At 40.1% G+C, this 17,975-nt stretch overlaps 1 protein-coding gene across 5 annotated transcripts in view; it reads left to right on the top strand.

Annotated features, from left to right (window-relative positions):
• The window catches only part of NEDD4 (NEDD4 E3 ubiquitin protein ligase), a 124,761-nt gene that overhangs the window by 90,359 nt on the left and 16,427 nt on the right, over window positions 1-17,975 (top strand). For 4 of the 5 annotated variants that reach the window (XM_059371974.1, XM_059371973.1, XM_059371970.1 and 1 more), the window contains 9 exons: window positions 5,137-5,303; window positions 7,192-7,309; window positions 7,405-7,572; window positions 10,480-10,545; window positions 13,370-13,489; window positions 15,372-15,572; window positions 16,644-16,724; window positions 16,986-17,040; window positions 17,133-17,191. In XM_059371974.1, coding sequence (XP_059227957.1) covers window positions 5,137-5,303; window positions 7,192-7,309; window positions 7,405-7,572; window positions 10,480-10,545; window positions 13,370-13,489; window positions 15,372-15,572; window positions 16,644-16,724; window positions 16,986-17,040; window positions 17,133-17,191 — 1,035 coding nt within the window. The remainder of the gene's footprint in view (window positions 1-5,136; window positions 5,304-7,191; window positions 7,310-7,404; window positions 7,573-10,479; window positions 10,546-13,369; window positions 13,490-15,371; window positions 15,573-16,643; window positions 16,725-16,985; window positions 17,041-17,132; window positions 17,192-17,975) is intronic. The other variant, XM_059371971.1, reaches the window with a different exon arrangement.

Genomic DNA, 17,975 nt, shown 5'->3' with positions numbered 1-17,975 from the left:
GTCTGATTAAGCTTCCAGAAGAACTGTAAAGGTGAGGCACCTCCCCTAGCACTGGGCAATACCTCACACACTCATATCTTTGAGAAAGAAAGCTTGAGAATAAGCCATGCTTTTGTAACAAAGCTTTCTGGGAATTTGTTAAGTAAGTTCCAACACAGGGCTTGAACTCAACCCTGAGATCAAGACCTGAGCTGAGATCAAGAGTCGGATGCTTAACTTACTGAGCCATCCAGGTGCCCCTCTAGGAATTTCTTAAATGCACTATTTAAGATTTTACTTTATGTAAGGTTTTTTTTTTTTTTTTTAAGATTTTATTTATTTATTTGACAGAGAGAGATCACAAGTAGCCAGAGAGGCAGACAGAGAGAGGAGGAAGCAGGCTCCCCACTGAGCAGAGAGCCCGATGCGGGACTCGATCCCAGGACCCTGAGATCATGACCTGAGCTGAAGGCAGCGGCTTAACCCACTGAGCCACCCAGGCGCCCCTTTATGTAAGGTTTTATAGGTGAGATAAACACGACACCAGGTGAGGTAGGCACAAGGCAAGATTTATTAAAGGTGCCCTCCAGCAAAGTTTCAGGGCTCAGGAGAAGAGGAGCCAGGAAAGTCGTGCAGGGAGGAGGTGGGCACCCTCGGGCGAGGCTCCGCGACTCTGGAAAGCGGAGTCAGGGAAGTCGCACTGGGAGGGAGTCGGTGGGGGTCTTTTATCAGGCCAAGGCAGGGCATGGGCTCACATCCATATATGGTAGTGTATTTGGTGGTCGGGAGGGTATGGGGCGGGGGGGGGGGGGGGGGGGGGGGGTTTTTTTTTTTTTTTTGGGTAGGGGGTTTGGGGTGGGGGCGGGGCGGGGGGGGGGTGTCTCTCGTTTGGGGGGGGGGGGGGGGCGGGGGGGGGGGGGGGGGGGGGGGTCCTGATACTTCTATTTCCTGCATAGGTATCAGGTTACCTATGGAGCCGTGACCTGGGCATATATCCCTTTGGCGGGAGAGTCAAGGGTTGAGGAATGGTGGGGAGGGTCTGGAAGACGGCGGCCCCGGAGGTCAGCGGTCATTTCTGTTGTTCCTCCTGCATTCCCAGAGCCACCGGCCCAACACTTTATGGGGAAATACATAATAATAGAAGGAAAGAAATTTTTTCTTTAATCACAGAATATAGTTAGCCCTTACTTTGGCAATCAAAAAACGTGGTATTATCCTTCCTTAAGTCTATATTTGCTTATTGGATTATATTTTCTTTTTTTGTTTGTTTTGTTTTTCTCTGATTTCTGATTTATCATATAATAATCAGTTTTTTAAAATTTTAGATATTTATGGGTCAAAGTTTCTCTGCCTGGCATTTTGGTGCACAGAGTATCTTGCATAATGGAATTCTGTTTGAAATGAAGGATACCTGCCATAAAGAAAGAAAATTCTTTATTTAGTAACTAAAAAAAGTTAACAGTATTTCATTATTTAGGAACCTGCTCCAAGTTTTGCCCACACACACATGTTATAGGTACCTCATTCACAGTTCAGTTTTTGTGGGTAGAGTTGCTTCACTTCATTTTGTGGTCTCAGGTCTCAATGTTTGCATTCCCTCAGAATGCAGCTTATAATTTTAGTAGTTGTAAGCATGTAGGAGTTTACTTATGAAAGGCCCTAGCAATGCAAACACATGAATCCATGCTTTTTATCTTCAGTGTAGCTAATGACCAGAGAAGTCTTGTCTTTGACATCAAGTTTATAACTGAATATATAAAATCCTACTCTTTAAAGAAAACAATTGTCATTTCCAAAAGAGACTCTCTCAGAGGCAACCTGTATTCCTTAGTACGTCAAAGTCTGGCTATCGTAAGTTATTATTTAACATTTGATTTTTGTACCCTTTGCAACTTTAGATTTAGTTGTATTATTTTGCAAGACTACCATTAATGTGTATTTTAGCTCTGAATGCTTTCTTTCTGTTCCTCTTTGACTCCATTAAGTTGTTGGCACTTGCATACTACAAGTTAGAAATTAAATAACATTCATTGATAATTAGAAAATTATTTTGTGAAGAATATTAGCTGATATATGTCTCAGTATATAAAAAATTAAAACTCAGTTTTTCTAAGCAATATTCAAAAGTACAACTGTACTTTCCAGAACTTGAAACAGGTTTTTAAAAATTAGGCCTCTAATTTAATTAATTTTTACCCTTCTCAAGTTTACCTAGATAGCTTGCATTCACCAAGGAGACCTTTAAGAGAGAAATTTTTAAGAAGATTTTTTTTTAAAGATTTTTTAATTTATTTATTTGACAGATCACAAGTAGGCAGAGAGGCAGGCAAAGAGAGAGAGAGAGGAAGAAGCAGGCTCTCCGCGGAGCAGAGAGCCTGATGTGGGGCTCGATCCCAGGACCCTGGGATCATGACCCGAGTCGAAGGCAGAGGCTTTAGCCCACTGAGCCACCCAGGTGCCCCAAGAAGATTTTAAAGAAATAGTCTTGTGGTACCATTTTCCTTTTTTTTTATAATGATAATTTTTATAATCCTTTTAAAACAGATTAAAAGATTAAAACAGATTTAACCCTTTTAAAACAGATCCTTAAAACAGCAGTAAAAAAGGACCCTCTTACTAATAAATTTTACTAATCTACAGAAAAATTATCAAAGACCATAGTTTTAAAAACTTGGCCGTTTTTCAAGAGAGCGAAATATAAAAATTCAACTCGCATACTTTTAAAATTGAGACCAGAGAAATAACATTTGATTTAATATACACAAGGCTAATTTTTAAGTATGTAGATCCTGCATTATGATCATTTAAAGGAATGGAAAGGAGAGAGAGAAGGAAGGTAAACATGGCTAGATAGAGAAAGTAAGAGGATACAGGAAAAGGAGAGAAATAGAGCAATAAAAGAAAGCAAAATTAAAGAGATGTCAGTTCTGTAGAAAAGTCTGTAAAAAGGAAAAAAATAAGAGTAAGAAAGAAAGGGAGTGAATTTACTTCCCATCCAGATTCCTTTTTCCAGAAGAATTCGTTGTCTTTTCTCTCACCGCCCCCCCCCCCCCCCCCCACCAACCTCACCTTCTGTCCTGCCTCAGTCTAAAACTGATAGCTGATAACCCTCCCACCACACCAGCCAGAGACATCAGCCTTGCTGCAGAAACCGCTGTCCTGTTCTCCGGGCTGCTAGAAACATTCTCTTCCTTTCCAACTCTTCTCCCTGACCCTCCCTTTTCAGAGTTAACCTCCCACCTTCTAAGGTGAAAGGTAAAAGAGAAAAGAATTCTCTTCCACCTTCTAAGGCATCAACTGGCTGGCACACACAACTGTCCTTCAGCACTAGATCCCCACCCAGTGCCTTGAAAGAAAGTCTGTATATATTACATTATATTACATTACTTTTTTGCCTGTTATTATGGTACTAAATATTTTTCCCATTTTGTCATTTTTTCCCCCACTTTGATTTGATAGTTTTTGCCATGTACAAATTTGGAGGTTTTGTACTCAAATTTATCAATTTTCTCTTTCATCCTTAGCGGCTTGCCCAGTCTTGGAACATATTTTTTAAATCTCAAGTTTTGTTGTCATACATGTTGGTTTTACTTTGTAGCATTGAGACATGTTCAATCTGTAACATCCTGGTAGAAGGTCTGAGGCAGCACCCTACATAATTTTTTTAAAAAATTTCCCACAAATTTGAACTGAAGTCCTATAAATTTGAGTCTTTCTGGACTTTCTGATTCATTGTGTTGAACTGTCTGTGTGTGCAGTGGAGTATAATATATTTTACTCAGTAGGGTTAATTATTCCTTATTCTGTTTTTAGAACTGTGCTGGTTATTCTTGCTTGTTTGTGTGTCTATTTGAACTTGAGAATTGCCCGTTATTTATAAAAATCTGGAATGTAGGGGTGCTAGGTTGGCTCAGTCAGTTAAGCGTCCGACTCTAGACCTCAGCCCAGATCTTGATCTCAGGGTTGTGAATTCAAGCCCCAAGTTGGACTCCATATGCAGCCTGGAGCCTACTTTAAAAAAAAAAAAAAATCTGTAACGTAGTTTTATCTTAATCTTGGCCACTATACATACTAACTTGGGGAGAATTGACACCTTTGTTAAGACCGAGTCTTCCTATCCAAGATCATATTATGTCATTTCATTCATCCAGTTCTCTTTTTATGTCTCTTTAGAAGAATTTTTAAGTTTTTTTCACTTATTTATTTCTGCTTTCCTAGCCGTATTGGTATTTAGTAGGACCTTTTACTGTTGCCTTTTCTGTTGGGAAGTTTCTTATGTAAAAACATGCCATGAACTCTTGCTACCCTTCCAAGTAATTCCTTGCCCTAACTACCCTAGTTTAAGCTTCACGTACCTCTGCCCCTCACTAGTATTAGAGGAAATTTCTAATGCCTTCCTGGCACTTAAAACAAATGAAATTTTATTTCTTTGACTATTTTATGACCTGATCAAAATGCCTTTCCATGATCCAGAAAGAGAAAAGTCAGATGTGAGAATCCTAATGGCTTTTCAGTTGCTAGAGAGTTCTTGTAGCGATTATTTCTAAATCCTTTGCCTTTCCCTGTCGTGCCCAGACATATCTGGGCTTCATCTAGTGTCTTTTTTTCAGGTCTCAGATAGTTACTGATTTCTACCATAACAAGGTGCTTTCTCTATGGGAAAGACAGTGCCTAATAAGACACAATTCTTGTCCTTCATTCATTTGCTTATAATTTAGAGAATAGCTCAAGGTTACATGAGTTTAAACTGTGTTTCTCAGTGCTTTTCATCATTGCTTGTTTATTTAAAATGTTTTCTGTCCTGGAGCAACTGGCTGGCTCCGTAGGTGGAGCCGGAGACTTGCTTTGGGGATTGCAAATTCAAGACCCACTTTGGGTACGGAGACTACAAAAGACTTTTTCCTTTTAAAACCTTTTTGAAGAAATGTTAAAGGTATCAAGCAAATTTAAGTGTTATCATTTTGCAGGGGAAAAAAAAATCGTTATTATCCTAAAATGTTTATATGATGATCTTAAAGGTTGACACTGTGCAAATTCTTCCTTGCATAATTTCTGGAACTGGATATGATAAATCTCTTTTTAAATTTCCTCCAGCATAATTCATAAGGTTAAAAAAAAATCAAGCATAAACTTAATTGTTACCACTCTGTTTTTCAGCCTGGCTGGGTTGTTTTGGACCAACCAGATGCTGCTTGCCATTTGCAGCAGCAACAAGAACCTTCTCCTCTACCTCCAGGATGGGAAGAGAGGCAGGATATTCTTGGAAGGACCTACTATGTAAACCATGAATCTAGAAGAACACAGTGGAAAAGACCAACCCCTCAGTATGTGCTGGTGGCTTTCACATTTGTGATCTGAATACATTTTGACCACAAATTTTCATTCTGAGGGTGTGTCTCAAATGGATTCATAGTAGTATAGAGAGATCGATCAACGATAAAAATGTAAGGAGGATTTTTATGATCCGGGGCTTTAAAGATGCCCTGAGATCAATTTTTTTAAATGATTTGATAATATTCAAAATCATTTGAGTCATAAATGTCACCCTCTAATTGCTTCTTTATTTTAAATCGTTTTGTAGCCACAAAAAGATATGTTTTGTCTTTAGACTGTTTTAAAAAATCTTGGAAATTTTTTGTAGTTTGTTACTAAAACATAATAACGTGTTAATTTCTACAGTAGATCATTTTTAAATATAAATTACTTGTAAAATGTAAAGGACTAAATAACAAGGGTCTTTCGTTTTTACCAGTCTGGTCAATGCATACATAGTTTCCAATGCACACAGATCAAGGATAGAGTATCTTTGAGGTATTCTAATTTATGTCTTCTCAGTGACCTTTTTCTTTTATTATCATCAGATAATAATATAAATATACATTTATATTTATATATATTTGTAAATATACATTTACAAATGTCCCATTACTTACATTTATTATCAAATACCCTTCCATTTCTCCTCCCTTATGGCCTTATGAAAGCTTTACTAGTCTTCTGCTTTTTGACAGACACTTAAAATTTTTCATATTCATCCATTATTTTCTAACTTTTGGCTTTTTATTTTGTGTCTGATACAGTCCAAGCACTTTTGTAGATATTTTCTGATCTCACATCTTTCCAGAGCAAATCAGTGATCCTGCTTCTTCGTGGCACAGAGGTGTCCATCTCTGTAGGGACCTGTACAGATCATAAAACTGAAGACACTAAGAAATTCTACAAAATTTCCTATTGCAGAGCTCAGTATTATAGAAAGCCTAACTTGAACAGAATCACATTTCTTTCACTATGGTTGATATCACATTCAGAGAGCCTAAATCAGGTATTTACGGAAAGAAAGGTCTGAAACATTCCTTTAGAATCATCTGTGAAAATTGTGCTTTCTTCAGCAGTAGCACATTAAGAATTGACCTTCCAACTACCCTGGGCTTATATGGCATTAAATAAATTACCAATAATTTTGTTATTAAATATTTGTATAAAATTCTTGATCTGATGGCCTGCTTTTATTAAATGCAAATAGCTAGAATAATATAATAAACAGGGTAATGGGGTTCAGTCTGATCCACTCTAATGTGCCTAAACTCAGACATGTTTTTACTATTATCTTTTTTCAAGCCAGGCCTATTTCTGTTAATGATCAAAACCAGATACTATTTAATCTGGGATCTATTAAGTTTCTAATTACAATGTTTCTCACACGATATTTCATTTTGCTCTCTGAATTCATGCATGGGGAACTCTACTCTCAGCTTAAGATCAGTTGCAGAAAACATTACTCTCTGGTTCTTGAAGCTGTATATGTAACTCCTGAAGCTTCTTTTTTATAATCTCTCTAGAGCTACCTTAGATTTTACTCATATCGTAATAAGGCAAAATAATAACATAATGAAATTATTTATGAAATTCTCAGAAGTGCATTTATTCAACAAGTATTTTTGAGTGCCCTTACATGTCAAACATTACTGTAGGCACGGTGGTGAACTCGAATATCAAAGTCAGACGTGTTACACATTTTCACAAAACCTTCATTGCATGAGGTACTCCAAAGATACCAATGTGCCCATGACTTCATCTGTATGTGTTGAAATAGCCTTTGGCCCAAACCAGTGAATTCTGATCTAAGATATTTTTTTAAATGATCACAGCCTCTTTGATGGTCATTTTAACGATCTTCAGACACAGGTGACAGTTCTTCTGTTCCTAATCCAGGGATAACCTAACGGATGCTGAGAACGGGAACATGCAACTGCAAGCCCAGCGTGCGTTTACCACCAGGCGGCAGATATCTGAGGAGACGGAGAGTGTGGATAATCGAGAGTCTTCCGAGGTAGAAAGATTTTTCTTGTTCTTGTCCATAGACACATGCTACAGCAATAGATTAAAGTATGTGTGGCTTAAGATTCTTCTGGTTTTTTTTTTTAGAACTGGGAAATTATAAGAGAAGATGAAGCCACCATGTATAGCAATCAGGCCTTCCCTTCACCTCCAGCATCAAATAACTTGGATGTTCAGACTCCTCTTGCAGAAGAATTGAATGCCAGACTCACAATCTGTAGAAATTCAGCCACCGGCCAGCCAGTATCCAGCTCAGTAAGATGCTCTTAGATTTTGCTGTAGCTTCAGGATTTTATAATATATGTTTTATTTCACTGGGTAGCCAACATTTATAGGAAATTTTGTCTTTTATCACTGGTTTTATTGAGATGTAATTGACAGACCACATTGGATTGGTTTAAGGTATGCAACATAATGATGTGACATACATGTAGATTATAGCAAAATTATACCCACATTAAGTTCATTTAACATCCATCCCCTCACAGAGCTACAATTTTTTTTCTTCTAATGAGAGAAAAATTTTGTCTTAAATGGCATGTGATAATGTATTAGGGACTTTAGGACTTTACGGTACAGTCATTTTTTAAAATATCTCCACTCATAGTATGGAGCAGAATCATGGATAACCCACATGGTCACTAGTAAACAGCCGCTACATAAACCAGTGCCTTCCAGCCAAAGAGCCCCAGGAACACACCTGTCATTAAACATGTTGCGTTTGTTACTCATTTCAGCAAGGAGAACATATACTATGAGTGTCCTAGTAAGAGTATGTTAGAAAAGACTTGAAGGATTTGGGTTCATGTTAGGCAACTTTGAGGAGGGTTTAAGGAAGCAAGAGTGTGGAGCACCTGGGTGACTCAGCTGGTTAAGCATCTGACTCTTGACTCAGGTCTTAATCTCTGGTTCTGAGTTCAGGCCCTGTATTGGGCTCCATCCTGGGTGTGGACCCTACTTAAAAGGAAAAAAAAAAAAAAAAAGCAAAAAAAGCAGGGATGATTCAGTGATTGGGCGTCTCAAATCTTATGTATATCAAGGCTAAAATTGTAATTAGTAATAAAGCAGAAGTCACTCAGATTTGCCGGGATGGAGAGAGATTGTTATTTTGTGGCTTGGACAGTGTTCACATTTTTCTTGTGCGGCATGATGACAACGTGGTCTTGATTTGGTGTTGATCTGACTGATGAGTGCCAGGGCAAGTCCTGTGTGTCTGGGGAGACTTTGTTCCTCCTCGGTTATACCACACCTGTCACCAGCACACATGAGTGAGTAAGAGCTGATATACTTGGACTAAACAGGGAAGTAGATGGCATTCGATGAAATACTATGCTGCCATGAAAAGAGAGAAGTGACTTCGGGCTTGGGTGGGTTTTTTTTTTTAAGATTTTATTTATTTATTTATTTGAGAGAGAGTGCAAGAGAGAGAGTACAAGCTAGGGGTGAGAAGCAGAGGGAGAGGAGCATGAAGTTCGATCCCAGGACCTGAGATCATGACCGAAGGCAGGTACTTAACCGACTGATGCCCCTGTACCTTCTGAATTTCATACCGTGTGCTTATTAGTTTAAAAAATAATTTATTATTTTTAAAGTATTATATGATCATGGTTAAAAATTCAAGAAGTATTAAAATAAATTCAAGCAGTATATAAAATAAAAATTCAATCTTCTGTCTCATCTCTAACATGTGCTTCCTCAATTGCTATTCATGATTTGGCACATATTGTCCTAACCTTTTTTTTTAAAAGATTTTATTTTTATTTATTTACTTGACAGAGAGAGAGAGCAAGAAAGGGAGCACAAGCAAAGGGAACTGGAGAGTGAGAATCAGGTTCCCCATTGAGCAGCAAGCCCAATGCAGGGCTTGATCCCAGGATGCTGGGATCATGACCTGAGCCAAAGGCAGATGCTCAACAACTGAGCCACTCAGGCTCCCCATGTCCTAAATGTTTTCTATATATTTCTAAACATGTATGCACACACATACATATGTATATAATTTTTTTAACCTCAGATCATCTTTTGGTAACTTAACTCTTTTCACTTGTATCCTACATGTTGGACCATTTCAGTACATATAGATGTCCTCCTTTAAAATCAACAAAGACAAACCGTCAAACATCATTCTGTTGTGCAAGTAATTCTTAAGATATCTCACCAGTCTCCTACTGATAGATTTAGATTGTTTACAGTTCTTTGTTACTATAAACAATACTACAGTAGATATTTTGACTTAATTTATATGTATATGTTTTTGGTTTTGTTATTTAATAACATAAAAAAAATCGGTTAGTGATGCCAGCATGCTTATAAAAGCACAGGGAAAAGGAGAAGGGACTTCTGGGGGACGAGTCATCTAGAATGTCCAGAGGGTGAGTGTTGAGGTGGGAAGTGCTGGAGCTGTGAGGGGTGGCCCAGTCCGGGAGCTCCTAGGCTCTGGGCGATGGATTTCATACTGTGACCCTGGTGACCCTGAGAGCTCACAGAAGGGCTCTGCACTCCAGAACGGTGTGACCGGGTCTGACTGTGGAGTGCTCCCTGGCCGCAGCGTGCCCCATGGAGGGCAGCGTTAAGGAAATCGGACTTGAAGCAGGGAAATCTGCAAGGAGGTTGCTGCCCTAACAGGCAAAGCAACAAATGATGAAAACTTGAAATTAAAAACAACAACAACAACAACAACAAAAAAAAAAAAACCCAACTTGAACTAAAGTGCAAGCAGAACGTAGTTGAGAGCTAGGAAAGAAATGGAATGAGGAAGATCTGGTGACCGCCCTGCCTTTAAGGGACAGGAGAGGAGTCGGGGGATGGACTGGTACCTGACGGGAGCTGCTGCTGGACTCCAGCACTGCCCCCCAAAACAAGGAGCAGGATGGAGTGGGTATGGACAGGGCAAAGCCGAATGCAGTTTGGGGCACAATGAGGGGTATCCATTAGACATTCAAGAGAAAGTGTCCGGGGGGCTGCCAAGAGCCGGGGCGGAAGAGTGAGCCCCTGGGTGAAAGGTGCTGGCATTATGGGGTGTGGAGAGCAGCTGGGTGCCCCTCCATGGTCACTCTTCCTCCTGCCCCATCAATCCCACCCCCATGGCCTTATCTGCCACTCAGACATAAATCAAAAACCTAAACCTATTGTTGCTCTTTTTTTTTTTTTTTTTTAAATAAGAATCATTCCAGCAGAAGAGGCAGCTTACAAGCCTATACTTTTGAGGAACAGCCTACACTTCCTGTGGTGAGTTTTATTCTCTCCCCTCATTGTCAGTAAAAACAGGGAACTCAAGACTTTTTTTTTTTTGAACACTGAATATGAACATTTGCCTGGCAGTGAGCCAATCCAGCACAGAATCTGGGTTCTTGGAGATGAACTTCAGGGGAAGGGGGTATGGGGTAGATAGGCTGGGGAGTAGCTAAGCCGGGGAGTATCTGGGCCAGGGAGTAGCTAGGCCGGGGAGTAGCTGGACAGGGAATAGCTGGGATGGGGAAAACGCGTCTCCTGTGGTAAGAAAGCAAGGCCTCCCGGTGACTGTGGACTATATGTGGGCTTGTCTGCTGAGGTCCTATGCTGGCTGGAGGTGGTTTGCTGGCAGCATTTGGGTTGAGACGGTGCTGTCCAGCAGCCTCAGCTCTGTACACAGGCATCGAGCAGCAGCATCTGCTCCATACATGAGGGGACTCAGTCCCCTGGGCAGGTGTGTTTGCCGGTGTTGGCAAGCTCAGGGGCCAGGTTGGATGGCGTTCTGCTCTCTCTTCCCTTCAGATTCATGTCCACGTCCACTGAGACCTTCTGCGTCCTTTTCAATAGGGTTTCCAGCCGCAGCCTTGACTGGGGCCCAGACCTTAGCAGCCTCATGCCTGGACTCTTTACTTGCTTTTGGTTTTCCACCCTCCTCTCTTCCTGATGTAACTCTCATGACTTTGAGTTTATCTCTCCTTTACGCAGCCCAGACTTGTGTCTTATTCCCAGGCTCCCAGCCCCTTCAGCCTACCCTCCTTCTCACCCACCCACAGAACCCTCCTGCTGTCTTCCCCCCGTCCCTGCTTTTTCTTCCAAACAGGCTGTCCCCTTATCTGACAGTCTCCCTCCTCTGGCTCTATGTGCACACCATTTCCCCATGGAGAATGCCTCCTCACCTTTTTTCACCATTTGTAATTTTGAATGGCAGTCTATGCATTATTTTTGAAAAGTGGGGATTAGTTTTGCTTTTATGAAAGTTTCACATAGAGATGCGGGGGCTCAGAATTCCTTGAACCATTTGTGGCTCCTCCATCTAAAAAGATGGTGCTGTACCGAGAGAGGGACACAGTCCTGTGCTGAGGAAGAAGGGGGCAACCCACCCGTGCCATTGGCCTTGCCCGTCTGCGAGAGAGGAGATGGCATGGAAAGACGGCCCTCACCATCCTTTCTCTCCTGGTTGCGCTTGCCTGGCCTCCTCCATTAGGCTGGAGCCTGCCTAAGCAGAGATCTGTGGTTTTCTCCTACTGTGCTTTAGAATGTCCTCATACAAGGAAAATGTCACATTTTGGATTGACTCTCAGGCATTTATCCAAGAAGCAATTTTAAGTACACCAGATGAACACCAGAATCTAGAGATGATTTGTATTCATCTGTATATTACATGCACTTTAGTTTTTCTATGTACTAGAAAAGTTATTTCCATACCCTTCTCAATACATTGATTAGGCTTTTTTAACAGTTTTCTTTGAGGCATAATTTACATACTATAAAACCCCTTAATTTTTATGGGTACAAATACATGAATTTTAATAACTGTATACAGTTGTGCAAACATCTCCACAATCAAGTATAAGAACCCTTCAACCCTCCCAGAAAACTCCCTCCATCCAAGCACCTACTTTCAGCCCCAGATGACCACTAATTTACCTTCTAGAAGTTTCTAGAAGTTTCGTGTAAGTGGAACCATACAGGGTTGCAGTTTGACGTATCTGGCTCCTCTCCCTTCATATAACGTTTTTAGGATTTAGCCACGCTGGTGCATGTCTCAGTAGTTGATGATATTCTGTTGTGTAGATGTACCAACTCTATTCCTTTTATATACTCAACAGCTGTTGGGTGTCTGCAAAGCGGGGCAGCTTTAGTTCCATTATTTTGTAGACCAACAGCGCATCCTCTGTCAGCAATGTGCATCTACCTCTGTGTGTCTGTGGACAATGTAGCTGGTGAGCAGACCAGAGGTGCTGGTTTTTATGTGTAAGACACGATGGAGAAATAGGCCAGACCTGGCGGAGTCTAATCTGGTTCAAAAGATGAAAGAAAGACCAAACCTCAACTGTTTTAAGTAAACCTGGGAATAACCAGACCTCTTTGTTCATTAGTAATAAATTCATAAGTAGCAACTCCCCAGCCCTTACAGAAGGAAGGCAGGGCTAACTTTTGACTCAGCACATACAGGTGATGAATTCTGTGGTTAGACCGCCCGGCTCAGGTCTCAGCTCTGTAGCTCTACATTAGCAATGAATCTGTTGGGCGATTACCCCAATTTTCTAAGCTTCAGTCTCCTTGTGAATAAACACGGGCTAGTAATAACAATGATTGCATTAAGATTTGTGCGGAGATTAAATGACATAATCTATGTGAAAATATTTAGTGTGTGGTTATTATTACTGTCATGTTTTATTCATGTTGGTATCGCTCACATCATTATGGTCTGTTCTGGTTTTTCTAAATGGGATGTGGTACACTTCATTTCATACACCTCAAAATATGATGTCAAAGTCTCTTCCTTTTATTTATTTTTTTAATTTTTTTTTCAGTGTTCCAAGATTCATTGTTTATGCACCACACCCCGTGCTCCATGCAATCCGTGCCTTCCTTAATACCCACCACCAGGCTCACCCAACCTCCCATCCCCCTCCCCTCCAAAATCCTCAGTTTGTTTCTCAGAGTCCACAGTCTCTCATGGTTTATCTCCCCCTCTGATCTCCCCCAACTCACTTCTCTTCCTTTTAAAGGGAGAGGGCAGTGAAAAGGGGAGGTGGTCCTTTTAAAACGATTGTTTCTTACTCGTATTCAGTTTTCCTGTTATTCTTCACTTCAGCTTTTGCCTACTTCATCTGGATTACCACCAGGTTGGGAAGAAAAACAAGATGAAAGAGGAAGATCATATTATGTGGATCACAATTCCAGAACGACCACCTGGACAAAGCCCATGGTCCAGGTACCATGCAGTCTACCTGTTAACTTACTTTCTTACGCAATGTACGCCATCGTATTCCTGTGGGAGCTGGTACAGCTATTTTGTGGTATACACGGGCTGTGGCTAGCATCTTCTAATCATTTGCTGACCTTGGGGCTCGCAGCTCCTACAGATCTCTCACGTGCATGATTACCACTTGCTATCATGTAAAACAAGTCCAACTGGGAATAACAGGATGGAGCAAATAATCTGGTCCATTGGGGTTTTTTTTTTGTTATTTGAATGGTTAAGATCATTATTTCACGGAAAGATAATCTTAGTGATTAAGATCTGTTAAAGAGGGGCGCCTGGGTGGCTCAGTGGGTTAAAGCCTCTGCCTTCGGCTCAGGTCATGATCCCGAAGTCCTGGGATTGAGCCCCCCATCGGGCTCTCTGCTCGGCAAGGAGCCTGCTTCCTTCTCTCTCTGCCTGCCTCTCTGCCTACTTGTAATCTCTGTCTGTCAAATAAATGAATAAAATTAAAAAAAAAAATCTGTTAAAGAAATTTGCCACAATGACACCTTGTGCTTGGTGACAACAAGTGTCTTTTGTGACATTTCCTTGGAAGTGTTTAGGAGAATGTTTAATTTATTTTATCACTGTTTCTCTGACTGAGAAGTTTTTTTTTAACACTGGAAAGTACAGAGAACAATACAGCAAATACCCATCTTCTTAACACCCAGAATTTACCACCATTAACAAATTACCGTATCTGTTTCTAGATATTTTATTTTAAAAAAATAAAATCTTACAGGAGCACCCGGGTGGCTCAGCAAGATAAGTGTCTAACTTCAGCTCATGTCATGATCTCTGGGTTCTGGGAAAGAGCCCCCCCCCCCCCCAATTGGGCTTCTCACTCAGCAAGGAGTCTGGTTTTCCCTCTGCTCCTTCTCCCACTTACGCTCTCTCTGTCTCTCTCTCTCAAATAAATCAAATCTCTAAAAAATATTAAAAAATAAAATCATACAGATGAAACTAAATTCCTTTTAGCCAAGCACTTGCTTCCACTACCCAGAAAGAAGCACCGTCTTGTCTGTTGAATAGTCTTCCAGTCTTTTTTTTTTTTTTTTTTTGCTTAAACGACTGAAACTAACTTTTCACAGTTGTGCAGGCTGGAAGGCTGAGCTCCGAGGGCAGCATTTTGGGTCCCTGAGGGCCCTCTTCTGGGCTGCGGACTTCCATCTTCTTGCAGTGACCTCCCATGGTTCTTCCAGGCTCTTTTATACACTTACATAGAGAGCTAAAACGATGCAGACGAGTGTTTATGTTCCTGTGCTTCAAGTTTTGCAAAGATGTCATGTTATATAATTCTAAATCTTTTTTTTTGTGTGTGTGCAACATTGTTTTAAAATCCTATCCATGTTGTCTCATATATGGATCCAGTGTGTTTCTTTTAACCACTGCCTAACATTTCATCAGATGAATATATTACATTTCAAGGATCCATTTCTGCAGTGGCTGCTTGTCACACATTTTGTTTGCCCAGCATCGGCATTCTCTTCTACGTGTGGAGAACTTCGCACTCTGTGCACGTCTGGGGCAAGCAGAGACAGCCTCCTCCAACTGGCACCGTGGCTGACCTTGCCACTGGGACACGGTCCCTGACTTTACCGCCTCCGCCCGGGATATCCGCAGCCAACTTGAACTGTTAGCCAGCGTCGTACCGCTCACGAATGAGCTGAGAAATCAGCTGAGAAAGTTCTTTTCAAAACAAAGTTTGACAAAACACTATCAGAAAAATGAATCTGCCTGTTGAGATCTATTTAGAAGGATGTGTTCCGTCTGCAGGTTAAGCTGCCTTTTAACCACAGCTCTTTGTGTGTTCTCTATCAAACATGACAACATGACTTACTCCATGTGCTAGGCCACAGCGGAGAGCAGTCAGCTGCCGTCAGGCCAGAGCTCGGCGTGCCCTCGACCCCAGGTCCCCCCCGGCGACTCAGCGCAGCAGATGACCCAGCCGTCTGAAATGGAGCAAGGATTCCTTCCTAAAGGCTGGGAAGTCCGGCATGCGCCCAATGGGAGGCCTTTCTTCATTGACCACAACACCAAAACCACTACCTGGGTAACTTTAATACTCTCCTGTTTGAATTTAGAGCAATGATCTTAACTCTTAAGAGTTCCCTATAACCCTTAAATGTACATTAATATAACCTACATGTCCTTGTATTCATTTAAAGATACACTGAATTCATAATAGTATTATTTCTACTCAAGAAATATTTATGCCTATTTGTAATATGTTCAGGTATTGTCATGAAAGTATGTTTACTTCCTGTTTCATTTTTACCTCACTAGACATAAAACCTTAGGAAGATATTTGTTATAGTCTTTTACCTTTATATGTCACTTTGTAGTTCCAAAGTACTTTTGAATCCATATCTCATTTAATACCCAGAAAACCTTGGGGAGGCTAGGTAAAATAGTATTTTTATTTTAAGATAAGCCCTAAAGCTGTTTAGCAGTTGGTTCGCCACTAATAGAAAAGTTACTGAAAGTCAGCAACAGATGGCTAGATTTTGATTAATTAATTTATTTAAAAGACAAAAGTACCTTAATCAAACTAAAATGGTTTAATAAATTATTTAACAAAATAATATTAAAATAATAATATACAGAAGTGAACCCAAACAAATTGAATATTGTCCCTTTTCCCCCAACAATTTGAATTGGCTTTTATAACCTTTTTGAGCATACCTCCCTAGCTTTACAAAATGTTAATAAATCAACACCTTAACAGATAAGTGCCAAGAAGCATGCCCAAGGCCTCAGAAATAGCACGTGGTCTAGTTTAATGTCCATTCATTTTGCAGTTTTTAGTTAGAGAACAGCCCCATGTAGTGACACAATCCCTGAAGAGTGGGGCAAAATTCTCTGAATGGTTTCTGTGAAGCAGATGATGAGTTAAAACTGATGGTACTCTGAGATCTGAGAAATGAATATTGTAGCTTGGGAATGATGGGTTTTAGACAGAGAAACTATTATTTCGCAAATGAAGCACATAAAATAAAAGTAGACTTTAAAAGAGAATGCTTTAAATACCAATTGGTGTTAGAAAATATAGTAATAGACGGACTTTCTTGATTTTTAAATTTGTGTGTGTTGTTGCTCACTTTATTTGCTCAACCAAAAAAAGGAAGATCCGAGACTGAAAATTCCGCCTCATCTGAGAGGAAAGACATCACTTGATTCTTCCAATGATCTGGGTCCCTTACCTGTAAGTTTATAGAATTGCTAGCAATCTAACTTGGCTCTCTCCAACTTTTTGTATTTTGGAATACAGTAGTTCCTCAACAAGTTTCAGTAAGCTATTATTATTATTATTAGTAGTAGTAGTAGTAATTATGAGTTATTATTAAAGTGTAATGCCTTCTACTAAGAATGGAATAAGAAAATTAAGCGTATAACCAATGTCATTTTTCTACCCATACATCTAAAACCCTTTCCAAAAATAATTGAAATACATTCTTCATTATAGCCAGGATGGGAAGAAAGAACTCATACAGATGGAAGAATCTTCTACATAAATCACAGTATGTGCAATGTGATTTTTCATTACGTTATTTTTTGTAACATTGAACTTTGTGCAGGAGAATAAAGAACACCAATCTCTCTCCCTCTTCAGATATAAAAAGAACACAATGGGAAGATCCTCGGTTGCAGAATGTAGCAATAACTGGACCAGTAAGTCTCTGTATCAGTATGCTCCGACGGCATTGTCCTCTCACCCGTTTTGTCCAGGGTGAATGGTCAAAGGCATAATCCTACAGACCTTGAGAGGAAAGCACATCTGCATTTCTGTCCTCTCCCACCACCCCCACACCAGGTCTCAATAATATGAAAGGAGTATCTGTATAAGCTCATTATCTTGACCTCTGCAGTAGCCTCACGAGACTAGTGAGCCCTACAGTCAAATGCCAAGGCACTGGGCTGCTGGGCTCAGCTGGTACTTGCCATTGCCTGAAAAAGAATGTTGGCAATCCTCAGCAAATCAGAGAGGGGCCAAGAATGTACCAGGTCAGAAATTAGATGGCATGCAGTCAACTTCAGGGGCATGCTTGAACTTTTTGGTAGAAATTTCTGTAAATGCTGGTGTATAAAATACTCCTATTTAAGTATAAATATTATCATGTATGTTTATACTCCTTTTGAGTCAGGTGAAGTATAGGAAAAATAATTTTCTTCTTTATGTAGCTACTTGTTCTGTATTTTATTTTTGAGATTTTAATTGTTTTCTAATTCACAAAAAGAAGCGAAATGGAAAATCCAGTTCTTTTAGACTATTCTTTAGTCTCCATGTTTAGTCTTTTAAAATAATGGGTAAAAAAGGCAATTCCTCAGAGTTCAAGGAAAAAGTGCATTTTTCAAATTGTTCCCTTAATGGAGGAATCACTTTGAAAGTCTGTTTAGAAATGGAAATTTTCATTTCTAATATTTCTCTGCTTGGAAGAAATTTCCTGTTTCTGGC

The sequence above is a fragment of the Mustela nigripes genome, chromosome 13 (assembly GCF_022355385.1).
Source record: "Mustela nigripes isolate SB6536 chromosome 13, MUSNIG.SB6536, whole genome shotgun sequence".
Taxonomy (NCBI): domain Eukaryota; kingdom Metazoa; phylum Chordata; class Mammalia; order Carnivora; family Mustelidae; genus Mustela; species Mustela nigripes.
Note: the sequence above shows the minus strand (reverse complement) of the source record. Positions and strands in the feature narration are given on the sequence as shown.